General features: G+C 41.0%; 1 protein-coding gene across 5 annotated transcripts in view; it reads right to left on the reverse strand.

Moving 5' to 3' along the window:
- The window catches only part of shoc1 (shortage in chiasmata 1), a 36,616-nt gene that overhangs the window by 6,812 nt on the left and 1,882 nt on the right, over window positions 1–27,922 (reverse strand). Inside the window, exons 1-25 of one of the 5 annotated variants that reach the window (XM_020588559.1) lie at window positions 15,283–15,447; window positions 14,813–14,888; window positions 14,316–14,445; window positions 13,992–14,082; window positions 13,669–13,859; window positions 12,744–12,906; window positions 12,468–12,573; window positions 12,249–12,390; window positions 12,049–12,162; window positions 11,743–11,872; window positions 11,247–11,341; window positions 10,818–11,063; window positions 9,792–10,277; window positions 8,341–8,568; window positions 7,747–7,941; window positions 7,526–7,618; window positions 6,719–6,900; window positions 3,931–4,003; window positions 3,663–3,735; window positions 2,976–3,148; window positions 2,748–2,850; window positions 2,457–2,568; window positions 2,068–2,189; window positions 1,709–1,796; window positions 1,026–1,157 (exon numbers count right to left, since the gene is read on the reverse strand). In XM_020588559.1, coding sequence (XP_020444215.1) covers window positions 1,026–1,157; window positions 1,709–1,796; window positions 2,068–2,189; window positions 2,457–2,568; window positions 2,748–2,850; window positions 2,976–3,148; window positions 3,663–3,735; window positions 3,931–4,003; window positions 6,719–6,900; window positions 7,526–7,618; window positions 7,747–7,941; window positions 8,341–8,568; window positions 9,792–10,277; window positions 10,818–11,063; window positions 11,247–11,341; window positions 11,743–11,872; window positions 12,049–12,162; window positions 12,249–12,390; window positions 12,468–12,573; window positions 12,744–12,906; window positions 13,669–13,859; window positions 13,992–14,082; window positions 14,316–14,445; window positions 14,813–14,888; window positions 15,283–15,284 — 3,546 coding nt within the window. In that variant the 5' untranslated portion in view covers window positions 15,285–15,447. Of the gene's footprint in view, window positions 1–1,025; window positions 1,158–1,708; window positions 1,797–2,067; window positions 2,190–2,456; window positions 2,569–2,747; window positions 2,851–2,975; window positions 3,149–3,662; window positions 3,736–3,930; window positions 4,004–6,718; window positions 6,901–7,525; window positions 7,619–7,746; window positions 7,942–8,340; window positions 8,569–9,791; window positions 10,278–10,817; window positions 11,064–11,246; window positions 11,342–11,742; window positions 11,873–12,048; window positions 12,163–12,248; window positions 12,391–12,467; window positions 12,574–12,743; window positions 12,907–13,668; window positions 13,860–13,991; window positions 14,083–14,315; window positions 14,446–14,812; window positions 14,889–15,170; window positions 15,249–15,282; window positions 15,448–27,922 lie in introns of those variants that run through there. The other 4 variants (XM_020588556.1, XM_020588557.1, XM_020588560.1 and 1 more) reach the window with 4 other exon arrangements.

Below are 27,922 nucleotides of genomic sequence, written 5' to 3' on the forward strand. Positions count from 1 at the left end.
TGTGTTTTTCTGTCAATATGGGGTGCTGTGTGTACATTAATGAGGAAAAAAATGAACTTAAATGATTTTAGCATATGGCTGCAATATAACAAAGAGTGAAAAATTTAAGGGGGTCTGAATACTTTCCATACCCACTGTATAATATTGTCCAGGAGATATAAAATCAAACAGGTCAGTTAAAAACCAGCTTGACATCTAAAAGAAAATAAAGACATACAGTATATATCTGATAGTAAAAGGCAATTCTTTCGACAGTCTAGGTACCATTACAGCAAATGCATGGTCATCCTTTGTTGCAACTTGAGAATGGGGTATTGTGAGAAGGTTGCTTTCTGCTGACAGAATTGTGCACCATTGTATGAGAGTTTTTAGAAGCCACAGAGAGTTTGGAGCACATCCACTTGTTCTTTTCAAGTGATTGAGTTTTAAATTGTATTCTGGAGCCAATAAACGAATACTAAAAATGGGCTAATGTGTTTTTGTCTCATAGTTCCAGTTAAAAGCTAAGCAGCTGCATTTTGGACTAACTGAAGACAGTTTAGTGTTTTTACATGAATCCAGACAGAAATAAATATTATGTCTCATCATTAAACTGGAGAAAATTAGAAAACATCAGCCCCTCATATCATAAAAGCAGACTTTCAGAGAAACCAGACAAAGATATAATTGTCAAATATCAGTGACCAAGGGGTCTTCACTGGTCCACAGACTAGTGTTAATTTTTATTATCATCGTTTTTTCCACAAGTCTGTTTCAGACTGGGTCTAAAATCTGCCCTCTACAGCAGAACACATTTCCTATGCAACTGCCCTGTATGAGTACAGCTGAAGTGTTCAATAAAAACAAACATACACCGCTCTCATCAAATATTAAACCAATCTATACAATTAATCATTGATTTAAAAATATATATTTTTGCAGCTGGAGCTAAAATACAGCTGTAGTTCAACATCTCAGCAGAAAAACCTGTGCCTTATCTTAGCTTTCCCTGTGAAAAGACTTTGGTTTAGTGGTGTTGTGGTCACCTGTGAAGGCATCACAGTCAGCCAGTCTCTGTTCAAGTAGCTGAGAGGGTCCCTGTCAGCTGACATTAGGCTGTGGAAGCAGATCTGACTGATCCACTTGGCTACTTCCAACACCTCTGACACTATCAGCACCTGAAAGACAGGGCAGGAAACTAACTTGTACTTTGAATTTTTACTGGAGTAGAAGTATAGACATCAATATTGTACTCTTTACACCACAACATTAGTTTTAGAATTCCGGTTACTTTATATACTCACATTAATAAAACAAAATATATTCAACATATAAATAACGATGTACAAGCTACCCAATAGTATAAAGTACTGTATACAGTATGCAGTATAAAGAAACTGATATTAGCCCCACCCTTATCAGTGACAACACTGAAGTGATGCTTGCACATTACTGCATCAGTAACTACTGTATCGTCCAGTAATTTAATACATTGTTCTGAAATGAGCCATTTTATAAAATTAGTACTTTTACTTCTAGCACTTCTGATGCTAGTACCTTTATTTTACATAAAAATCTTAAATGCATGTAACTTAACAAAATGATGGAGTATTTCTATACTGTAGTATTGTTGCTTTTTCTAAAGTAAAAGATCCAAGTACTTCTTCAGATACATGCAGTATTGTTGAAAAACATGAGCAGTTAAGGGCAGAAAAGTGAACTGTTCTACCTTGACATCAAGTTCCTCAGACTTCATCCCAAAAAGCACCAGAGATGCATAAACCAGCACCAAGTTGCTGAAGGCTTCGCTGGAAAATCTGCCATCACACAGACAGAAGCGATGGTGGTGAGCCTCTGTGTGCAATGTGTGGGTGTACCTGTCCTCCTGTGGTTATGTGGACAAATTTTAGTTAGATAGCATGGTTCAGAGGACATTTTGGCTGGTGCTGAGAACTTCAAAGTGGTGTTTGAAGGTTAGGATGATTGTATGATTCAGGTTAGAATTAGGCTGGGGTAGAGTTGGAGTTAGGCATTACTAATACTTTTGACTGGTAGTGTAAAGACAAACGTGTGTGTTTGGCCACTGACCCTCCTCCCTGGATGTCCGGGCAGTGCAGGATGAGCCAACAGCAGCTGTACTGAAGAGAGAGTGCAGCCAGCCTCATCACCAGTCCCTCACCGGCTCGCTCCTCCCACAGTTCATCCTGCTCCTATACACACACACACACACCCATACATGGTCATATGGCAAGTTACCACTCTATAACTTTGTCACCCTAATACTGTAATTTCACTACACTGTTCTCTTCTGTATGCAACATCTAATGCATGTTTGTCTGTCCTGGACGAAGGATCCCTCCTCACTTGCTCACTAAAACGTACAGTACACACATGCAGATCAGTACAGGTAGAAAACTCAGCACCACAGCAGATTAGTGTGGGTGTGTGTGAGTTCATGTATCTCTGTCCTATAGTACCTGGATGATGACTGCAGTGCTTTCATCCACTGTGATCACAGAGTAGTGATCAGTCCCTCCCAGCATCTGCAAGGACGTACAGTGGCTCTTCTCCAGCACAGTTATATTAAACCTGTAAGACACATTTCATCACTACATTTAATTACACTAGTTTAACCACTAACCACTAACTGATTGGCTGCAAGAAAGTAATTGGCAGCAATTCTGATAATTGATGTAATAATTTGTAATCGAGACCAGAAACCATGATACAAATGTCCACTGTCTCATATCATGAATGTGAACCTTTACCCTGACTCGAGGGTCTGTAGCAGCAGTGGACAGTTAACAAGCCCCTCTGTCGCAAACAGCACATAGGGCACATTGTTCTCCAGGCACCAAGATGCGTTTTCCTCTTTTGGAAAAAAAAAAACAAACAAACAATACACATATATGTAGAAAAATAATAATAATTACATTAGATATTACTGCACAGTACTCCTATGTATTTGACTGATGTGTATTTGGTGGCAAGCAGACCATCGTGGAGGATGGTGTTGAAGCGGAGGTGTCTAATGCTCCTCTCTCTGCAGACTGTGGACCATGGAGACTGCCCTGGATGGTCATACTCCACCACAAGAGAGAAACAGTTCCAGGGGAAGTCAGGGCCTATGTACTGCTCACACACCACCACACACACACAGTCGCACACGCTGGCGGAACAAGATTGGATTGTGAAAATAACAGTATTCAACGCAACTGCTTGAAAGATTTCCTTTAACACAGCAAAATGATTAGCAATTACTGCAGGCACTTTTGCTACTTTCTCGTGAAGTATCATGAAAGTTTCAGCATGGTAAAAACAAGCGAAACATAATGTAGTCCAGTACGACACCATCTTTAACCATGAAACTGAAATATTATGAGCTTCAGTGTTGCACTGAGTTGCATACAGCTGTACAGGTGTATCTAATAATCAGTGGTTGGTGAGTGTATGTGTGTAAAATTTTAATCTGCAAAGTAACTATCTTTCAGATGAATGTAAAAAGTACAGTACTCCCCACTGAAATGCAGTGGAGTAGCAGAAACTAACACATTATGGAAATATTCAAATAAAGTACCTCACAAGTATACTTTAGCACTGTACTTGTGTGAATGTATTTACATATTCCACTGCCAAGTTGTGCTTCCAGTGAAACCTGTATGAACCAGACACTACAAGCCCACCTGCTGACCACGCTGGCACCATTCAGTTTGGTCTTGTTCTCCTCAGGACAAACCACAGTTACAGCTGCACCTTCTGCAATAAAACATGAACATACACAGCTTCGCATTATCGCAAGTTTTATGTAGTGTCGTCACAAGCAATTCAGCTTGTAATAAAAACAGCTCACTAGTGGGTTCATTCATTAGGTTCTTACCCACACAGGACGTAATATAAATTAAATTCAACTGATTAGAGTTGCACGGCTGAAGGAAATCAGTAGATGCTGACCTGCCACTTGGCTCAAGCTGTTGATGATTATTGATCTGCTGTCATCAGAGTCAACTGATAATATGACTAGAACCTACAGAAAGACATCCAGGATCAGGACAAGTCAATCAGAGATAAACACAAATTCCACGGATGCTGGCAAAAGAAAAATCTGGGCTTCTTTTCAGTAGATAGTGAGATCTTGATTACCATTAATGATCTGCAAAACCATATAATTTTGCCTCATTTTATCAATGCAACTGCAACTATAGCAGGTGGTTATAATGATGTAGAGCAAAACAACTGTTCAACATTTACAAATTTCAGCAACCAAACTGCATCATGTGACACAGAAAAACATATATTAAGAATATAGAACCAGCTACATAAACAATAAAACCAAGAGCAAAATAAAAACACACAATATAATATCAAAAGCTAATGGGAGACTTCCATATCAAAGTATAAATATAAAACAAACTAAAAGACATCAACATGATGCCACTGGAGCCCGTTAGACACAGAAAGCCTGTCTAAAGAGATGAGCTTTTAGTTTTGACTTAAAAGACGATAGCTCAGTTATGGACTGTAACTCCGGCGGGTAAGGAGTTCCAGAGCCTAGGGCCTTATATGGCAAACGATCGATCACCCAATTTGTTATATCTTGTCCATGGGACAACCAAGGACATGTGCTCTGAGGAGCGTAGAGCCCTAAGCAGAGTGCGAATGGACAACAGGTCAGACAGGTATGGTGGAGCAAGGCCATTAATAGACTTAAATACAAATAATACCTTGAAATCAACTCTGAACTGCACTGGTAACCAGTGTAGCGGGTGAAGGAGGGCAAAGGTCAAGGTCAAAGTGTTTATTTGTCATATGCACAGTCAGGAAACGTGTTTCCCTGTACAATGAAATTCTTACTTTGCCGTCCACATGAATGCCACAAAATACAAATAAATATAAAGTAGATAAATAAGCAACACAAAATCTAAGGCACTTTAAGCAGCAATTTAATAAAAATATATAAGAATATAATAAGAGAATGTATGGGAGCAGCATGTGCAGCAGTCAACAGTCAATGTGCAGTTATGCATGTGCAAACTGAGAATGTAAACAGTACAGGTCGTCAGTACATGACCTATTCCTGGTAATAAATTCCTCAGCTGTTTAGGAGTCTGATGGCAGAGGGAAAGAAAGAGTTTTTCAGTCTGGTGGTCCTGCATTTTACACTTCTGAACCTCCGGCCAGAGGGTAGGGAGGCGAACAGTCCGTGCTGGGGGTGGGTGGGGTCTTTGAGGATGGTGGCAGCTTTCCTACACACCCTGCGGTGGTAAATGCTCTGCAGAGAGGGCAGTGGAGTCCTGGTGATCTTCTCCACAGTTTTTACCACTCTCTGCAGGCGCTTGCGGTCCATAGCAGTAGTGCTGCCATACCAGACAGTGATGCAGCTGGTCAAGATGCTCTCAATGATGCAGCTGTAGAAGTTGCAAAGGATCCTAGGCGACATGCCAAACCTCCCCAGCCTCCTCCAAGGACAAGGGTGATGTGGGCATACTTAGGAGTATTTGACAGCAGACGAGCAGCAGCGTTCTGTACCATTTGAAGCTTCCGAAAGAGAGATTTGGTTGATTCCTATATAAATGGCATTGTAGTAATCAAGATGCGAAGTGATGAAAGCATGAATGGCTTTTTCTAAATCCACATGCGACAGGAAGGGCTTCACCTTGGTTAGGAGCCTCAGGTGAAAGAAGCTGGTTTTGACCACAGATCTGATCTGAGGCTACTGTCAAATAATACTCCTAAGTCTTTCACAATGTCAGTAAATAATGGGGCTGAGGCGCTTAAATTAGGTACAACAGTGGAGGACTCAGGACTAAAAACGATGTATTCAGTCTTACTTTCATTTAAGTGGAGGAAATTCTGTGATAGCCAATGGTTTAAAATCACGAAAGCAGTTTTGCAACAGGATGAGGGCATTCGAATCACATTGGATCAGCGGCAAGTAAATCTGAACATCGTCCGCATAAAAATGAAAGTGATTGTTGTGCTGCGAAATGATTGAACTAGGTGGAGACATATATAAAGAGAAGAGTAACGGGGCCAAAATCGAGCCTTGGGGGACGCTGGAAGAAAGTGGGGCTGTGGTGGAGGAATAGTCGTCAATAACGACAGAGAAGGTCCTATTCGTCAGGAAAGAAGTAAACCAATTTAGGATCGCGCCTCTCAGGCCGACGTAATGTTCCAGATGGGAGAGAAGAACTGCATGATCGACGGTATCAAACGCTGCTGATAGATCAAGCAGAACTAAAATAACGGGGCGCTTGGCGTCGAGAGCCAGAGTAATATCATTATGGACCTTCAATAACGCAGATTCAGTGCTGTGACAAGGCTTAAAACCTGGTTGAAATTGTTCAACAACATCCAGGCATTCCAGATGATACTGTAGCTGCAAAAAGACAATTTTATCCAAAATCTTGGATAAAAACGGCAGAGGAGAAATTGGGCGGAAATTGTACAGAAGAGTGGGGTCAAGATTAGGCTTCTTAAGGAGAGGTCTCACTGTGGCATGCTTAAGGGCGGAGGGGACACTCCCCAGCCTGAGGCAGCTGTTAACAAATGTGACCAGGGAGGGTCCAACAATGTCAATGGCCTCCTTAATTATCCTGGCAGGGACAAGATCCAGAGGGCAGTGGGTAGATTTGAACTGTTGCACACATTTTTTAAGTTGCGGCAAAGAAATTGGAGTAAAAGTCTCCAAGGTAAACTGGATAGGAGAGGCAGCTTTAAGAGTGGGAGTAATCTTACTGACTTTCTCTATTTTGCTCTGTCCTTTCCTGCTGTGAAGCCACACAGCCAGCAGCTGCTGCAGCTCGTGCAGTTTGAAGTTCAACTCCTGGTTCTTGTGACTGAGGAAGAGGATGATCTGCAACCTCTTCACCAGCTGCTCCAGACTCTGCTTTGCACATCCCTCAGCTGCCTTAGTCAGGTACTCTGAAGTGCACAAGAAGAAGACTGTAAACATCCCAGCATAGTGTACACTGTGTAGTCAGTTTTGGGAAATTGATGGATTACAAACATGAAAATCCTCCAAATCTACATTCTCAATCAACTTCTTATTATGATTGATCACAAAATTTACATGAAAGATTTCTGTTCTCGTTTTCGTTCTCATGGCTCATTGGAAAAAAGTCAAGTACATCTGTGCATCCATCAGAGTATGACAGTTACATAGTTGTTGCTCATGTTTGCGGTCTGTGCCCTACCTGGATGCCTCGCCTTCAAATGGCTATGAATAACTGTTGTTGATTTATGATATGCTAACAACCGGGCAGAGTTTGCACTGCACCTCATTTTCATTTATTTCCTTGAAGAAGATCCACATAGAACGTTTTGATGGGTGCAGTCTTTGGATGTTTCTGCTGTTTATATTTGGAGCTGTGGCAAAATGATATACTGATTATCGCGTTATTTCCAGGCGCTGGGAACAGCTAGGGAAAACAGTGGCTCTTTGTTTTTAAAGACATAACCATAGCCGCATGGCATATTAGATTTTTATTTTTAAGACTACTGGAATATCCAAAGTCAAACTACAAAAGTGATAGCGGTTTAAACTCACCCAGTGCAGCACTGAGGTCGCACTTCAGCAGCAGCTCCTTGAATGTCACCAGCACATGGGTCAGAGCCACCTGGTTGAAAAGCTGTTGCTGATCTGCATGCAACACAGTGGGAACTTGCAGCGTTCAAATATAGGTTTAACTGATAATACAATATACAGTTCAAGCAATAAATAAAATGCATACATATGTATTTAGGCATCAATACAATAGTCTTTCATACCTCTGGCCAGCTCTGCACTCTCTGCATGCATCCTGCAGAGCTCCTTTTCCTGCTGTTTGAGGAGGAAGTGTGTTTGGTCTGGGACGATGCAGCTGAAGTCTCCCCACGCAGAGATGTTGAGCCCCATCTGCCGGGCAGAGCTCAAACAAGGTTGAGCAAACGCCAGCAGCTCACAGTAGGCATGCTGCTGACTATCTGTATGGGAGCGAGAGCACAGTGGTTAAAAATACAAACACTCTACAACAATTTAGTTTGGTCAGTGAGAACAGTACTCAAGCAGTTCTGATAAATGGGGAAGTACTCCATATTACTTCAAAACAGAAGTGCTTAAATGTTTACCATCAAATGGGCAGGAAGGCCTGAACTCTAGTACATTAAATCTGAATTAGCTAAGTATTTTGTGTTGTTTTGGGTTCTCTAATTAGACTATATAATGTATAATACATTCAAACAAAGCATATGAGCCTAATGTGTATGTAAAACATACATCAAAAGTAACTATCAAATGAATTTAATGGTGAAAAGTGTAAGTAGTACAGTAAGTAAAATACCAAGACCACAAAACTGTACTCGTTTGTTGTGAACATGTCATACCAGTAGCTTGGACCTGTACTACGCTGCTGTCTTGCCTCTCCTCCGGGTTGGACTGACTGAGAGGATGACCGATGAGCTGACCTATCAACTGGCCAGCTGCTTTCTGCTCTCTGGTAGCAGCTCCTGACACAACACCACTAATATATGTTGGCCTCCTGTCCGGTCTTGACATCGGCTCAGGAAGAGGCTGCAGTTCAGATACCGGTGTTGGATGACCCGCTTTTGGTGCTTGGGGGGGGGATGAAGCATGAATGAATCATTAGACTGTGAATAGAGTACGGTGCATGATAGGGGGGGGTATGAAGCATGAATGAATCATTAGACTGTGAATAGAGTACGGTGCATGATACCACAGGTCACACACACTGAAAGGTGTTGCCAAGCCAATGCCATAGCAGGTCAGAGAAGTTTTGGCAACCATCAGCACATTAGTTCCTGGGTGGTCGTGATAATTTGGCTGATCACATGAATTCTCTCACACACATATACATATAAAACAGTGCCTTACTTTTAAATTATGATCCATCACACATTAACATCATGAAGGCATCTGATCAGTCCCAAATCTATTCTAAAGTTAAAACATCCAGCCAGAGTCACAGTGAACTATCTTTAGAAAGAAGACCAAAACATCCTGCAATAGATGCCCTGGCCACACAGAACCCTGATCTCCACATCATAGCTGGTACATGAAGAGACAGTTCCTGGACCATGCTTAGTGCTGTTTTAAAGGCAAAGGGTGGTCAAGCCAAATACTGATGATTGTTTACTGCACTTTAAATGAAGTAATAGTAATTCATAAGCCAAAATTATTCAGCTTCACTTTACTTTGACCACCTACAACGTATGGACTTATGTATATGTAATGCTGACACCAAGAACTTTTACATTTATTGACTACATGAAATGTCCGTAAAAGAAGACTTTTCCAGAACAGTTGGTGTAGTCTCTGTTTTGGTTTCAGTGGATTGATTCTGCCCCCCAGAGACATTCTTGATATGACCACCAGATGGCAGTAACGTTCTCACCAAAAAACCCGATACCACATACAGTATGAGAATTCAGGGTACTCAGTATATATTTGTTTTACCTGAAAATCTTGTAGCCAGTAAAATACTGATGAAATTATTGAAAATGGAAAAAAAAAATCATGTTCATAGAAGAACATCAATCTAATCAGTAAATGTGTGTGTGTTTTTAAAGCAACATCCAGGTAATGTTCACGTATTTATATATTAAGAATAATGTGATGATATCTCAGCAGAATGTATTAAACATATGCTACCTACCTACACTAGGCTCCAATGATTTATGTTTTATTTTATTGTGGTGCGCATGTCAAAAACATTAAGGTTACTAGGAGAAAAATACTAATAATTCAACAACTAATAAGTACATCATCTGTTCAGTCATTTCTGCCAAATTATTCACAGCAGCCCCACAGTCTGTACCTGGAATACTGGCTGAGCTCTGAGGCGCTGCAGTCACTGGAGCTGTCTGCTGGGATCTTAGTATCATGAAGGAGGACAGAGGGTCAAGGTCCTCCTCTGGTGGACGTCTCGTATCCAGCCCGGAGGACATGGCCTGATCAGGCATGTGACTGCTCTGCACAGTTTTACAGTCAACTCTACCTGCACCGATGTTGTTCTTACATGCAGACGATGTGGCTGCAACTTCTGGAAACCTCCCATCTGAAACTTCATCTTTGGTGTTGGTGGAAGCAATAAGTCTTGAAAACATTAGGGGTGCATTTTTGACTTCCTCGTTGTTTGTGTTGACAGTGTGCATCAGGACGGTATTCTGACACATATCAGCAGCAGTTCCTTTCTGGAGACGGATGTTGTGTGTAGTAGCTTCAGCATGAGAAGCAGCACTTTGACATTTGTCCAGGTGAGGTAACTGAATGTTGTCTCTGTGATTCATCAGGATGAATCTGACTAACTCCAACAAGATGAGATCAGGAAAAGAACATGGTATGTAATGTATGTATGTAAGAAAGTTTCAGCAATCTCAAATTCTATTGCTCTAAAACATAAGGCTGGTTTGTAGCAATATACAGCAAAAATAGGTTATACACACTACAACAGTTTTCATTCTTGATTTATACACCAAAACATTTCTTGATTAATAAACTATTTGTTGAGTCTATAAAATGGGAAATTGTGCAAAATATCAATCACAGTTCACCAGTCATGTTTACATATTAGTTGTCTTCTCTGATCATCAGTTCAAAATCCAAATATTAGTGTCTTTGATAAATCAAAACAATTTAAAAAAAAAAGCCTAAATTAATCAGTTATGAAGCCTGTTCATTTTCTTGTCCATTGATAACATAATGTCCCAAAAACCAAGAAATGTACAGTTTATTTTATCGTAAATTATTGCCAATTAGCCCTCTAACAAACTACATAAAGTTCCACATGCAATGCTAAACTCAAAAGTGATTTATGAAAGGAAAAAAAAAAAACAATACTCACACTCCTCGGGTTCAGGTGACAGTTTTTCAAAGTCTTCCAATTCTTCCTCCTTGGTAACAGGACACTTAGATCGCATGCTTTCTGTGAACTCGCAGTTGCTGCACAAATACACCAGTGGGGCACCTTTCCTTGTCTGTGACTGCAGCTCGTCACCAACATCGATGAAACCACGCTTCTCTGATTTAATGACTTTGAAGGCCTCAGACAAAGGCTGGAAGTCAACAGCTGCTTCATGTATTTGAGGATCTGCCAGAAAATACAGATTAGATTATTAACGGCTTCACCGGTGTATTTATCTGTAGTGTAAGTCTATTACCTGCCCAAAATAAGACTTTCAGAGTAACAGTTCTTAAATGTGCTTCAAATAAAAACACTCAACAAATGGTTGTTGATAGTTATCACCTTTTAAACACAGAACCTACCAATTACCTGCCAACAGAAAGCCCACCACAAAAGTTGGATGCTTCTCTGCCTTCCAAAGTGCCATCTCCATCTTTTTCTGAGCTCCAGCTGACACCAAAGATCTACGTGACAGTGTCAAACACTTTCCGGCATTGCATTCTACATGAACTGTTACAAAAGAACATTATTCTTCTGCCTGTGTCCTCTCCTGCAGCTGTAATTAATAAAAGGTTATCCTCATTTGTTAAAGCAAAATCTGATATTTAAATTTGGCATGAACCTTAAGATTTTATTCGTTTACACAGTGATAAAAGTAGTAATATCCACTAAGGCTGTATTTAACAAAGTCAGAGGTAGTTAACTTAAACTTTTAACCCATACCATTGAGTCATGTTTTCATCTCAGTTGTGTCACATTCAAGTCTGTCTTGCATTCTTGTCCACCAGTTCATTTGTATCCTGTCATATGTGCAAATAAACTAAATATCATCAGGGTAACTGCTGTATTAGACATCATCACTCACTGTCTGGAAAGTGGAGGTAACTCTTCCACTTGGAGTTCAGAAGTGAACAGACACAATTTGGTTCGACCGTTCTTGAAGGTTGGGGTCAGAACCAAGTCCAGCTCCATTTCACTTGGAAGCGCCATACATCCTTATAGAAACATACAATTTGATCCCAGGGGCAGTGAGGTCACCAGGAAAATACTCATAGAAATATGTTGTGACTGTTACACATTGTCTACCCACAACTCAGAGGTGTTTTTCTTACATAAACAATTGAACATCTAACAGGTTACAGTTTGTGTGTACTCTGTCTGTAACTTGTACCTGCCAGCTCTGACTCTATCAGGCCAACATTCATCATATATTCTTTGTCGCTTGCCTCCTGTGGTACAACGTACTGGGAAATGTCCACCGATACTGAAGCGTCTGGGAGGGAAGCTTCAGGGAAAATCAATATATCCATTTATTTTTCTACACTGTTAGTCAATTTTATTTCCTCTGAAACATTCTTATCTTGTCTTCACCTTGACAGAGCACATCCAGGATTGGATGCTGCTCATCCAGCAGTTCAGGAGCAACATTCATAAGACCACAAATGCTTGAAAGGCTGGGGGAGGTTTCTGTGGTCAGTTGAAGAGCATCTACTACAAGAGGCAACAGTAGACACTACAGCAGAAAAATGATCACAAATTAAGTATTTTCATGTACACAACAAAATCATGTGGTATTTATTTTTAAATCACCTCTTCCTTAATGAGTGACTCTTTTCCAAACTCCTCTTGAATGTTTGCACATGTCTTAGTGTCACTGGTGCACACATCAGGAGGTTTTTCATAAGGTGCAAGATGCCTGAAAGCATTGCAGTCCCACAGTATTACAACACAAACTAGGAAATCAATGCAACAATAAAGTCAGTAAAGTGGCTTTCTTGTCAATGGGCATATTTAGAATTCAACAGCCACTTTGTTTAAATAACTACATGTATGAAATGTACTTTAGCAGGAACACAGAGCACACACCTGAATATTATGTCCTCAGAGATGGTATCTCCTGTTGAGCTCAGTAGGGGGTCGGCCACAGGAAGAGTTCTCAGCCTGGACAGTTTGGCTTTCAGCGTGGGTAGATGTCCCTTAAATTGCTGCAGGTAATCTACAACAATGAGCTCTTCTGGCAGCAGCAGATCTTACAGAGAGGAATGTGTAGTGATAAAGACCATCTTTATCACCGTGAAAATGTACTCCTCTAATCTACTGTAGGTAGCGTTTCTACAGTGTATATTAAATTATATATATATTAAAATAAAACCATTTAAAAGACAACTTTATTACTGCAGAGAATACAATTCAATATCTGTCTCACTGTTATACTGGTCAAAGAATGACAATAAAACCTACAATTATTTACACGTTTAATAAATGCGAATTTATTCACATTTGTATAACATTGCCTATACTTTCCAACTGCATGTAACAATAATTTCTAGTAATATAATTATTCAGTTAATGTGAGCTGGACCCATTTATAGATTCCTGAACAGAAGGGACCAATGACTTCAAAATGACCACAAAAAACAGGCAAACTGACTAGCCTGTTTGTGTCTCTTTCAGTCTGGGGGGTCCTATACACTGTAAGAGGCATGTGATTAACAATCTAAAAAGTAAATGTATTTCAGTGTTTCCCATACATTGATTTTTTTTGTGTTGGGTCACCACAATATCAACACTGGCCACCACATATTGATTTAAAACAGGTTAAATCTTCTTAGTCCGTCTGTGCCATGCTCTATTTCTCTCACACACATACACAAACACATGACATTAAGATATGTCTTTTAAATACCTTTTAAGAGCTTATTTAAGGAAATTAATTCAATTCTTTTTAAGATTTTTCAAGACCTGCTGATACAGTGTACAGAAATGAGATAACTGACACTTATGGGCTGACCTTTGTCCTCATTTGCAGGGTTCATCTGGGCACTTGTCCACTTGAAAAAAGATTCCTGACATGGATCACTGATCTGTGACTCTTTTAAAAAGCAAACAAACACACCCGGGTCTAGATCCTTCAGCGAGTCAGGATTAGAGCTGGGTATCGCGTCCACATCACCTTCCACCTCACTCAGAGTCGAATTAAATCTGAAATACAACAAAACCATTTTAATCAAAGTTCACCACCTTTAAGGTTACCTGACACTCAAATAAATGTGAAAATCAAGCCATAACTGGAAGAAAATGAAACAATTTCAGTGTTTTTGAAAGTGATGGCACCTTTCTGGTAAATTAACTGGTTGCTTCTTCCCTCTCAGGTCATCAAGAACAGAACCACAAACGAATAGTTTGCAGGTAGCAATCACTTTTTCTGTGAACATATGAATAGAAATATATAAACAAATCCTTCAATAAAGCATCATAAGTCCTAAATTAACCATTCATCTTAAATGGAGTTGTTTCATTTCCTAACAAATTATATAGTTAGAACAAAATGTCCTTGGTTCTTGCGTTGAAATGAAATCTAAACCTCATCAGGATACAGAACACATGCCAAAACCAGAGTTCACATCACTCAGCATAGATATCACTTTAGTTGTTTACCTCTGATCCATGGTGTCCTGTAGGTGACTTCAGGCAGCTTGCCACTGTGAGGGTAGAGGTCACTGGTACCAGTAAAGTAAGGTACTGGCAGTGCTAACAGGTTCATGGTTACTTTCAGACTGGTTGTAGCCTGAAATAAAGACAGAAAGGTAAAGAAAGAGGAAGACAGAAACAGTGCTGAAGATAACTTTCAATTCACTAATCTACTTCTGATTCAGCAGTTAGGGGTAAATAATTCAATAATGAAGCATCGTGAAGTTATAGTTGTGAAACCTTTAGTTTATTTATGAAAAATAAAAACGCAGTTAAAGCTACACTGAGTTTCTTCTATCCAGCCAACAACAGACAGGTCTAACTTAAAGACCTTTACATTTACATTTGTCAGACCTAGATCTGATTAACAAATGTGCGACATCTTTGTTCTTCTGTTTACTTAAACTTTTCTTACATCGTTAGGGTTTAGCTAATGAGGTAACATTAATAAGCAGCAAACTCACCTCAAAAACATAGTCGAGAGCTTTATATCTGACAGCAGAGAACATTTGAGGACGAAAAGAGCTGTCGTTTTGAGACCTGTAAATATAATAAAGAGCAAACCAAACACAAAGAGCATAACATTTATAGATATTTACACTTTTCTTACCATTATTTTAATGACAAACTACAATTTATATATTTTGTTTGATATCATGTCACAATGAGCCGGTACAGTAAATTTAACTGAATTCCCAAAATAAATGTGTCCAGTTTAGGTATCTCATTAACATGACTTTTCGGGTTAGCTAACTGAGGCGTTAGCTTGGTTAGCTAGCTTAGCCAACTCCTTCACGTAAGATAGCAAAGAAGTTATGTTACGTTAGTTTGCGAACTTGTTTTCTAAATCCTTCAACTAATGGCATATTCTCACAGCACTACTTGAACAAATAAAAATAAAATATTTAATAATGTGTTGACTGGCCAAACTTACATAAAGAAGAGTTTTATTTATTCAAGAGCTTTTGAATGACGAAGTATCAGGGAGGAGGGATTTATCTCAAAGATCGTGTAGTAAGGATGAGCCACTACTTCATTTTCTGGTCTACGAGAATGTGCCTTAACTTTCACGCATGCGCTGTTGAACATTTTAGTTCCTTCAAACACATAAATATTACAGCAAACCTTTTTGGTCCAGTGTTATAATTACACTGTAAAGGTTATAACAAAAATTTATTGTTGTTGATAGAAAATAAACCACCTGGAATATGCCTAATTGTTATTGATATTGCACTGTAGGCCCTATTAATAAACCAAGACAATGTCGGAATGGCTCATTTTAAGCTTTAGTAATTAATTGTTTTTACAATCTAGCCACAGGGGTTGCAAGCCAGTGACTTCTGTGCCTGTCCCAAGCCCGGATAAATAAAGAGGGTTGTGTCAGGAAGGGCATCTGGCGTAAAAACATGCCAAATTTAAACATGCGAATCATTAGTTTGAACTCCATACCAGATCGGTCAAGGCCCGGGTTAACAACAACCTCCACCAGTGCTGTTGACCTACAGGGTGCTGGCGGAAATTGGACTACTGTTGGTCAAAGAAGGAGAGGAGGTAGAAGGATTCGTAGACAGAGAGAGAAGAGGAAAGGCAATCAACTGCAACTGGTTTCTAATCTTTTTAGGTAGACCACCAAGGAGTGCATTACAACAGTCTAATGCATTAGACTCTGTGCCACTCAGAGTGAGAGATGGCCACACTTTAGCAATATTTTTTAGATGACAAAAGGTATATTGTGACATACTCTACCTGAGCCTTAAAATTCAGTTTTGAGTCAAAGATGACTCTGAGGTTTCCATCCTGCTGGGTTTGGTTCAGTCTTAGAGATTTAAATTTTGTGGCCAATTTCTCTCTTTGAGTTGTAATATCCCAGTTCTTTTATTGGACAGATCTGAATAAGGAAGGAGTCCGTCTTTCTTCATTTTAGTACTGATTTATTTAAGTCACAAGCAAAGTTACAAAACACAACCCGGGTGGCTCCTTCCTCCAGACATCCACAGGCAGGCTGCTGGGAAAAAAGAGTCCCGGAAGCACAGAGCCTAATACATTTATAAGTTTTGGGCTAACCCCTTACATAGAAAGAATGCAAAACATCACGAGATGGAGTCAGTCCGACGTCTCCATCTCTTATCTTATGCTCCACATGCTTCAAGCACTAGTCATAACAAAATGAAGAATTTCAATGTGTGTGTGTTGTCACGTGGTGCATAACTAAAACACTCACTCAGACATAATTCTAACACAAGATGAATACAAGAAAACAATTGGTGTGAAGGTACGCTTTTCTGTCAACCTTGAAACAGAGCAGACTAGAGCAGACTTTAATTCTTACTAAATTGCATTACTAATACATTTGATTCAACACATTGTCTAATAATTATCTGACTGAGTTATTAATATCTAACAGAGCCTTTAGACAGAAACTCAAAGCTGCAAAGCCTGTGGCCAGAACAGTGAGGAGATGCATTAGGCCAGATCAGAGCTAAAGGCCTGCTTTGACTGTACAGACTGGAGTGTTTCTGAGGCTGCAGCTACAGACCTGGATGAACTCACTGATACTATGATGTCATACATCAGCTTTCATGAGGACGTGTGTGCTCACCAAGACATTGTGAAGATACAATAACAACAAGTCCTGCTTCACAGCAAAGCTCAAGCAGCTCTGTCATGCCAAAGAGTAGGCCTATAAGAGTGGGGACACGTTCCTGTATAACCAGGCCAGACACTGACAAAGGTCAAGGTCAAGGTCAAAGTGTTTATTTGTCATATGCACAGTTAGGAAACGTGTTTCCCTGTACAATGAAATTCTTACTTTGCCGTCCACATGAATGCCACAAAATACAAATGAAATATAAAGTAGATAAATAAGTAACACAAAATCTAAGGCACTTTAAGCAGCAAATGCAGCAATATAAGAAAAATATATAAGAATAAGAGAATGTATGCTGCATGGGAGCAGCATGTGCAGCAGTAAACAGTCAATGTGCATATATACATGTGCAAACTGAGAATGTAAACAGTACAGGTCGACAGTACATGACGTATTTCCTTGTAATAAACTCCTCAGCCGTTTAGGAGTCTGATTACATCAGAACTTTTTCGGATGCGCCCGATCGCTGGGGGTTCACCCAATCAACAGTTCTGTTTTAATTCCACTGAATACGCCAGCCCCCTAAATGCTATAATACAGTTTTCCCATAGACTATGACCAGCCCCGGAACCAAAGACAGCTCTGCTAGAGGCACAGTGTCCCACACAAAATTTTCTCAGTAGCACTTGTTGCTATGAGATATGCATATGACAGTGTTCAACAGCCTTCGTGCAGCAAACCACCCACACAATGATCAAGGAAAATAAAAAAATATTTCCCTGTGCCCTCATTAAGCATTTAACAGTTAGCAGTGATCATCTTATAATTATTTAGACGTTCAGGAATATGCTCCGCTCGGAGAAGGACTCTGCCTCTGACATCCGCCTTCAGCAAGCCAGCCTTCTCATCGGAGCAAAAATCATAATAATTTTGGACACAACCGTCACAATTTGTGGTTATCCACTTATTAATGTGAATTTTACGTCTCTGGTGGTCATCAATTTCTGTGACTAGGGCACTTATTGTTCTATCCCTCTAAAGGCTCTATTCCATTATAAAGCCTCGTCCGGTTCTTTCAAACCAGGAACTCCGAGGGACGACTCAGACCACTTGAGTATATAAAAATATAACCGTGCTGGTTTATTCAAAAAGTCACAGGCAAGAATTCACACTTCCAGTCCAGAGATCTTCCAACCCCCAGGCTGCCCAAGCAGCCCGGAAACAGGAAAAAAAGACCCCGAACCACGCATTGCTATACAATATTAATCATTTCTGGGCTGTCGAACCGTGACGTCACCTGATATGCCAGCTTGGCAGCTGAGCAGAGCAGTAGACAAAACATGAAGAAAATAATGTGTGTGGCTGTTGTTTTCGTGGTGTGTATCTAAAACAATTTGACATAACATTACACATTAAGACAAATATTATGGTTACTTTGTTAGGTTATTTTTTAGTTAGATTTTTGGATCGGGAATTCACAGTCCACACAGATCAACAAAATTTTGTAAGGTCCAATATGCAGGAATTCTGTGTAAAAGGTTTCCTGCTCACCTGTTTATTGTTGCCGGCAAATGTTGATCAGTGAGTCCGTTCACTCCCGACTGGAATCCAACTCAGAATTCAGCCAATTCCGAAGGTCACGGCACCAAGTTGTTATACCCCAGTTCTTTTATTGGACAGATCTGAATAACAAAGGAGTCCGTCTTTCTCGATTTTAGTGCTGGTTTATTTACAAATATATATATATATACAAAAGGATTACAGAACACAACCCAGGGCTCCCTCCTTCAGACAAGCTGCTGGAGAAAGAGAGCAGAAAAAAAAGAGATCCCAGAAACACAGAGTCTAATACATTTATAAGTTTTGGGCTAACCCCTTACACAGATGAAGTCCGTCCAGCAGACTCCATCTCTTATCTAGCACTCCACAGGCTTGGAGCAGCTGCGTATTACGTAGTCATAACAAAATGAAGAATTCCGTGTGTGTGTTGTTGTTACGTGGTGTAATTAAAACAATCATTCAGACATAAATCTAACACAAGATTAATACAAGAAAACAATTGGTGTCATGGCTTACTGCTAACCTTGAAACAGAGCAGACTAGAGCAGACTAAACTTACTAAACTGCATTAATAACACATTAAAGTCTAATAATTATCTGACTGATTTATTAATTTCTAACAGAAGCACGAGAAGTGAAGACAAGAGGGGACTGTTTAAAATCAACAGAAAGTTTACTAGAAGTCTGATCACAGGTTGAGTCTTGCAGCGCTGGATTCAGAGAGACAGAGCTCCCACAGGAAAACTGGCTTCTGAATCCCAAGTTATGTTTTTACAATACATTTATATTCTTGGGCTAGGTCCGCCCCAGACAAAGGTACAACAATTCATGCTGAAATGTGATCAATGTGATCAAAACCAGGTGTGTGTGTGTGTGTGTGTGTTGTGATGTGATTTTCCAGGCGGCAACTGAACAATGGGTCATCTGCACTGTAGACCACCTATCTGTGTAATCCAATTACATGACAAAGCAGGACCTCATGAATACAAACACTATGTCTACACAGAAGTTAAAGTAGTCAATTTCTACTTCAGTATCACTTGACTCTCATCAATACAATTGGAAGATATATATGCAAGGAAAATAAATGTATTAAAATAACCAAAGCTCAGTAGTTCTGGACAATCATCAATACAGTTTTAACATGTATAAGTAAGGAAAGTAAAGGTATGAAAAGTAACTAAAAGACAATGAAGAACTGAAAAGTAACTAATTGTTATAAAGTAACTAAATGGACTGTACTTATATAGTACATTTTTCATAGTGTGTTGCACTGGCCAAAGCACTTTACAGGAGATCATACACCATTCACCCATTCACGCACCGATGACGACAAGGCTGCCACACAACGGCGCTAGTCAAGCCACTAACTTGCTGGTGAGGAGGAGACTTGGCCTACCTCGTGAGCCACAGCCACCCCAACTAGAGCCTATAAGAATCAAATCTTACAATTTATTTATTTGTTTTTAAACTAAGGGCTTTATGTCAGTTTTACATATTTTTCAGGTCTTGCAATTTCCTGTGTTTGTATCTGTCTGTGTTTTAACTCTGATGAAGGGGAGAGCCCTGTCCTGTATCAGAAGAAGGCAAATAATGTTTGTGAAGGACTCTGTTTAAACACCTGCTATTTTCCGCTGGTTTTTGTCTTGGTCCTCTTTGGTATTACAGCCTCCATCGTTAGTGTCAGCTCACCTCAACTTTCTCCACAACTCAGACCAGATCAGATCATAAGTAAAGGCTCTGTTCTATTATAAAGCCACGTCCGGTTCTTTCAAACCAGGAACTCAGTGAGACGAAGCGGACCACTTGAGTATATAAAAAAATATAACCGTGCTGGTTTATTCAAAGGGTCACAGGCAAGAATTAACATTACACGTCCAGGCATCTTCCACCCCCAAAGCTGCTCGCAGGCAGCCCGGAAGAAGAAAAGACCCCGAACCTAATAGCCTATACAATTTAATCACTTCGTTGGGCTAGCCCCAGTGAATGTTGATTATGTGGTGTGTATCTAAAAACATACAGGACATTCAGGGACATGTCCGAACAGTAAGCCTCGGAAAATGTTATGATTAAGATTACGGCTGGGCATATCATTCTACTAGCAATATTCATCCTGCCTGCAGACTCTTCAATCTAGTTGACCTTGGGGCCCACATGCAGCCTGCAGCAAGCTCATGACAATGAACTAAGCATTTAACAGCCTGAGCTAGACATTCTGGCTACACTAACATTTTCTAATACAACAGATCTCTAATCAATATCTATCTAACTAAGAAAATACCTAACATAAGAAAACATTTATAAAATGTACATTATAAACATGAACTGCCACAGAAGATCATTTGCACAGGGCACTACAGCACAAATTAGATGAGCACATCGCAGATCAGGACAAGGTGGAGCATAGCAACTCAACAACATTATTGTGTAACGTTAACGTTATATAAATTTTGTCTAATAGTAAAAAAATAACCACTCTAGTGATACATATAGCCAAAACACCTACACACATGTATCCACCAACAACGTAAAGCTGCAAAAAGACGTTTGATAGACACAGCAAACAGCATATCTGGCCCTACTCACCCCAGGTGCGAGCTAAGCTAGATTGCAACGCGTGAAAGTTTGCGCATGAGCTAATACAATTTCCAGTAGTAATGATCATACACTAATGCTGTTTGGCTAATGTTATCAGCAATAGCCTGGGCAATTTACCTATTCAACATCATATGTGGCACCACACAAATTTTACAGCTCAAGCTAGTTATCTGGCTAACGTTACCTACTGTAAGCTTACTTGTTTGAACTAAGCTTAATGATGCTGTCAGCTAACATTATTATTTTCAGTTCACTTTAAGATTAAGAATTATCAGACTATATTAACACAATGTAACATTAACATCTTAGGCCACGTTCACACTGCAGGCTGAAGAGGCTAAAATTCGATCCTTTTTGCCCAAATGTGACCCATATCCGAATTCCTTATGACAGTGTGAACAGCACAAATCTGATTTTTTGAAATCAGGCCCAGGCCACTTTCATATGTGGTCCTAAATCGGATACATATCCGATGTTTTGCAATGCGACTTCAGTTTGAACGGCCAGGTCGCATTTCATGTGATTTTTATGTCATTGAAATGCGACAGACGTCACAATTCTGCACTGGAGGAGGCGAGGCCATAAGCAATATTTGTGCTCTCTTTCTTCTTGATATTCTTATTATTATTTCTTTATTTCAATTGCACATTAACTGGTACATCGCTACGGACATGCTATCACGAGAGCCGCATCCATTTTTATTTTCGCAAACACAGTACGCTGCGTCTGACGTCACGTCCTCTTCTGCGCATGCGGGTCACCTCAGGGCCGTATACTGTTCACACATGAAACAGATGGCAGTCGCATTTAAATGACAGTGTGAACAACAGCACAAAAAATCGGATTTCGGCAAAAAATCCGATCTGCGCATTAAGACCTGCAGTGTGAACGTAGTCTTAGTAACGTTACCTACAATGAAATGGCGGACATAATTTTTTTTTTTAAAAAGATCAAAGCGCACGACGTCATTATGACGTCAGTATTTGGTTAACCATATGCTCCCTTTGGGTTAGTCTTCTATTATTTCAGAGAAGCGTTGAACAGTACATAGCGTTATACAAGAACTCTTTTGTATTTTATTGTAAGTTGCAATGGCTCAATTCAACAATTTTGGGCATGTTTCATTGATGAGGGACAGGGTGCTTCACCTAACACAAATTATTCATGAGATTCCGGAGCAAATGAATCTATGCCAAGTATTAGTGAGAGCTGCAGGAGCTCAGTTCATCATTTATGGTGATGTTTCAGAGTTGATGGACAGGGGGCTTCACCTAAGGCGAATTATTGGTGAGACTCGGGACCAGATGGATCTATTTTACATACTTTGGGGATATGCAATGGCTCAGCTCAACGCTTATGGTTATGTTTCATAGAGAAGGGACAGGGTACCTCAACTAAGGCAAATTAATATTCTTGAGGTTGAGGAGTACCTGAATCAAATCCAAGCAAATATGTATCGTATCAGAGCAAGACTGATGGGAATTAATTTGTTCACTACAAACATATTGGCTGAGTATGAAGCTCAACCTGCCAGGTGGTACAGGGTGGAGAATCAGCCACTAAGACTTAGGCCGCAAAGACTCTGGCTGCAGTTGTTCAGCATGTCTAGGTACAGCCTGGAGACTCATCTTGAAGTCTTAGGCTTCAGGTTGAGGCTCGAGGTCCTGTGGCCAAGGCTTCGTAGACCTAGATTCAGATTGGTGTCTCAGGCTGGACACTCAGGCCCAATGTTCAGGCTGGAACTTCAAGCGGGAGGTTTGGGCAATGTGGCTCCAGATGGAGGCTCAGGCTCAATGTCCACTCTGCAGGGTCCGTGGTCAAGGTTCAGGCTGAATGCTCGTGCTGGAGGCTCATGGTGGAGGGTCATGCTGGAGGCCCGAAATGGAGGTGTTGCTCCCCAGGCCCCGCTGCCAGGGCTCCTGTGGCGGGGCTTCCCAGAGAGGCACCAGCTGCCATTTTACCTCCACCTGCTGATGGTCCAGCCGCCTTCTTACCTCTGCCTCCCGAGGATACTCCTGGCGCCAATAACCCTCCTGACAATAACCATCCTGACGATAACCCTGCTGACGCTACGCAGCAGAGGCCCTGACCGCGGAGGCTGCACTTGCTTAGGCTGCACTTGCTTAGGCTGCCCAGAATGTGGCTGCGCAGAATGCACAGATGGTGGCAGCGCTGACAGAGGCTGCACAGACAGTGGATGCCGAGGCTGCATCTACGTCTGCTGACATTATGCTGCCAAGGCAACGCCACCGAGTGATCCTAATGGATGATAATTTTCTGTGGGACTATTGTATAGGTATTGATGGATCTTCTAAAAAAAGAAAAGCTGTTTTATATTTGACAGGCTGGGTGGCACGGGGCGCAGTGGATAGCGCTGTCACCTCACAGCAGGAAGGTTCCGGTTTTGAGCCTGGGCTAACTCGGTACCTTTCTGTGTGGAGTTTGCATGTTCTCCCCGTGCCTGCGTGGGTTCCCTCCGGGTGCTCCGGCTTCTTCCCACATACCAAAGACATGCAGCTTAGGCTGATTGGCGACTCTAAATTGCCTGTACCAGAAGCCAACCAGAATCCTTGGATAAACAGTCAGGTATGCCACATGCTGTGTGCTCACTCTATGGCATTCAGCAATGAGACGGAGTACAAAGCTGTGAAGTACAGACTGAGGAAAGCCATCACAGTGACCTAGAGGCAGTACAGGGAGAACCTGAATGTCTTCTATTCTACTGCTGACTCCAGGCAGATGTGGCAGGGCCTGCAGCACATCACAGACTACAGGACCACCATCAGCATCATCAGCTCCACAGACAGCCTGCCGGATGACCTCAACACCTTCTACACTGCTTTAAGACCTACAGCTACAGCACAGGGAGGAGGCACACACACCCCTGGACCACTCAGTTTGTTGACATTATTGTCAGTTCTTCAGTGTTGTCAAAGTGCAGTTGGCCCCTGCATATACAAACTACAGAAACAGTCTCATGCTCAGTGTTCTCCCTGTGCCTGCATGGGTTCTCTCCGGGTGCTCCGGCTTTCTCCCACACACAAAAGACATGCAGCTTAGGTTGACTGGTGATTCTAAATTGCCCGTACACTGAACCTCTGACAGATACCAACCTGAAAAAGACCTTGAAGGGCTCAGACATATACATTATTAACACTGGTGTTGAGAGAATGCATCTTTATGCAGTAGACGACCACAGCACCACATTTTTAATATACTGTATATTGTAACAGTATACAATAAAGACACATTATGAATTGAACCTTGATACTGGTTTTGTAGCTGTTAATGTTTGTTACATTTGTTTCATTTGTACTAAAAATATTAGAAGTCCCCAGTGTTAGTCTACAGTTGGTCCTTTAGGTTTCATAGACATTAAGATCACAAAAATCGAAACTAAAAACCTACTAAAATGGTTTTATGAACTGCATTATCTATTTACAAATCCCACGATGCCTCTGTTGTCAACAATCATGATTTTGATGTAGGGTGTATGTGTACTGTGTACAGAAAGCGCACTGATTATTAAATGGTCATCTGGCTGCTTAGCAATATTCTTCACTGCTGGTGACTCCTCTGCATGCAAGTCCGAGGAGGCCCTCTGTGTTGCAGCTGCGTGTCCCTCCACTACAGTTGGACAAGGCAGACCAGCATAATAATCATAATCACAAGAATAATCACCTTTTTATTGGTCAAGTATGTTACACACAAGGAATTTGTTTCCGGTACAGAACCGATGGCAGCCATCTGCAGCCACCTCTGCCGATGGCTCTAACCATCGGGGGCAACGGGAGGGTTCAGTGTCTTGCCCAAGGACACTTTGACACGTGGACTGCTGGCACCGACATTTGAACCTTCAACCTTCTGGTTGGGAGACGACTGCTCTACCTACCGCACCACTGTCACCTCCCCTCTGCTTGCCTAGTTAGTTACCTTCCTGATTAACATCAGGTCTTTTAATAAACATAAACAACAAGAGTGAAGAAATGTCCAGGGTGATGTCTTTCACTGTCTTGTTTTGTTCAACAGTTTAATGACTACCACTAAATCCTCACCTCTGGGAGGATGGAACATGAGAACGTTTTATGTTCTTCATTATTTTCACTTTAAAAATGGCCAGATTAATAAATTATCAGAATAGTTGATGATTTTTTTTCTGTCAAGCAACTAATAGATTAACCAACTAATTGTTTCAGCCTGCTGTTCTTGAAGATTCACATCTTGGAGCTGAGAACCACAGACTGGGCAGAAAGTGCTGGTTTTTGGTCTTTTCATGGGATTTGCTGACTGAGAAAACTACAGAATATCAGTTGGTCAACTGATGGATTGTGGCAGTAGAGATAGAGATAGAACACATGGGGAGATAGAGAGGCATATAACAGGCAACAAGGGCCCCTCGTCCAGGACCTTACAGTAATGTGCCTTTACCCATCAGGCCCCATAAAAGCCTTTTCATTTTTTTTCATAGTCTGTAAAAAGAATCATCAGAAGTAGAAATGGACGGGTCTGATGGGACCTGAAACAACAATCTGAGGATGCATTTACATTTTAAATTCATTGTGTCCACTGATTGTTTCAGAGACGCTACAGGTGATGCTGCCAGTGCTTCTAACAAGAATCGGTTTTACAGCAGGAAAACTGTCAAACCCAGAAGTGTTTTCATCAACATGATGTCTAAGTGTCCAACAGTGACGTTCTAAACCTAATGACAGCGAGTCTGGATGCTTGGAAGTCAGTCACACATAAGTGTTTACTTGAGGAGGCAGCTAAAGTTTCAGTCTAGAGGGTGAGCTCTCACCGAATAACAGTGCATTGCTTACAGAGACAGAGGATTTACTGTGGCAGATGGGGCGGGAGTGTCTTCTATCAACAAATACCTTGTGTCATGAAAATTACATTATTAAATATGTTTTAAACTGTGTTCTAATCAATATATTAACCAACATATGCTATTCAATGGATTTTAACCTTTCAGAACAGACTACAGATCACAGGGACCTGTGAGACACTGCTTGTGTGAACTGAAGGAAATGTTTTATCTTTGTTTTCAGTACTGTTAGAAATTAATAAATTAGTCCTAGGGTGGCATTCCAGACTTAAAGGAGCCATCCATAAACTCTTTCCTGTCATATATTGTGAAGATGAATGGACAACATATTGTTTATCGTCTGAGGGGTTATCAGGGCAAAGCCTCTCAAGTTCACTTTTCCTGTTTGAATTTTCTTTTCTACTTGATTAACGCCTGGAATGCGTCTTTAGGGAGTTCCCTTTGTACTATATATTGTGATGTTTAGACTAGCTTATTCAGACAACTCTGTATGCCTATGCTGACTTGTCTCCTTGCTGCAAGTAAACCAATGCACTAAAATCGAGAAAGATGGACTCCTTCTTTACTCAGATCTGTCCAGTAAAAGAACTGGGGTATAACAACTTGGTGCCGTGACCTTCGGAATTGGCTGAATTCTGAGTTGGATTCCAGTCGGGAGTGAACGGACTCACTGATCAGTACTCTATGTGTTGTTATACAGTATGTTCAGCTGGGATGGTGTTCCAGACTTAAAGGAGCCAGCCATAAACCCTTTCCTGCCTTATATTGTGACGATGAATGGACAACATATTGTTTATCGCCTGAGGGGTTATCAGGGCAAAGCCTCTCAAGTTCACTTTTCCTTTTGAATCTTCTTTTCAACTTGATTAAGGCCTGGAATGCATCTTTAGGGAGTTCCCTTTGTCCTATATATTGTGATGTTTAGACTAGCTTATTCAGACAACTCTCTATGCCTATGTTGACTTGTCTCCTTGCTGCAAGTAAACCAATCTCTTATTGAAAGATTGCAGTGACTTCGTGGCTTCTTTTGAAAATTCTTTTAACACCTTGTTATTGTCCTTCTGCTTCCACCTCTCTTTTCCTTGAGGGCATGTTTTCATCAGCTATGTATGCGTAAGTATTCTGGATGGATTATGAGACACTGGAACATTCCACAAATCTAACAAGAGTTTGTGTCTCTCTCAGTTTGTTTTGCTTTCTGAGGTTGTTTTGCACATTAATTTTGTTGTATTGTGTCTTTGTCAATGTTTTTCATCTCATTTTAATTATTTTACAGTTTTTATAGTTCTGGACACTTGTTTTGTGAGTGTTGCTGCTGACAGCCACTTCACACAGAGGCCCTGGTCCAGGGGCCCTGAAAGTGTGCACGGTGGGGCCGTTCAGTAAAGGCCAGTTCATACATTCCACATACTGTTGTACAAATGGGGGGAGGCATATGAGTTCAGTTTCACACTTCCTGTCCGCGTATGCTCTGGTGCACATGCCGTTGGGGCTTTTTGTCAAGTTGAAAGTTTGTGCACACAAATTTTTTGGCTGAACCCAGATGACCACACAGCATCCTTGCAGACCAGAGATGATGATGAAGTTTACATCAGTGGACCGTAACAAAGGTGTGGAAAGTATGAACTGGCCCTAATCCATCTATGGTTAGTACAGATGTTTAAACAGCTACAAAGAGCAAGCGGTAGGCATCTGCGTCCCCGAGTCTCTGCTGGATGGTCTGTACATTGTGCAGCAAAGCATTTAAAGCCTTCACCTCCATGGCTGAGCATTTTGTTTGATTGGAGATAGTCTTGTTTGCTGCATGAACAACTGCAGCAGCTGTCGGCCTCTCCCAGTTTGTTTGGTTTCTAACCCATCCATCCATCTTCCTCCGCTTATCCAGAGCCGGGTCGCAGGGGCAGCAGTCTTAACAAAGATGCCCAGACTTCCCTCTCTCCAGACACTTCTTCCAGCTCCTCCGGGGGGATGCCGAGGCGTTCCCAGGCCAGCCGAGCGACA

This window comes from Monopterus albus, unplaced genomic scaffold (assembly GCF_001952655.1).
Source record: "Monopterus albus unplaced genomic scaffold, M_albus_1.0 scaffold554.1, whole genome shotgun sequence".
Lineage (NCBI taxonomy): Eukaryota > Metazoa > Chordata > Actinopteri > Synbranchiformes > Synbranchidae > Monopterus > Monopterus albus.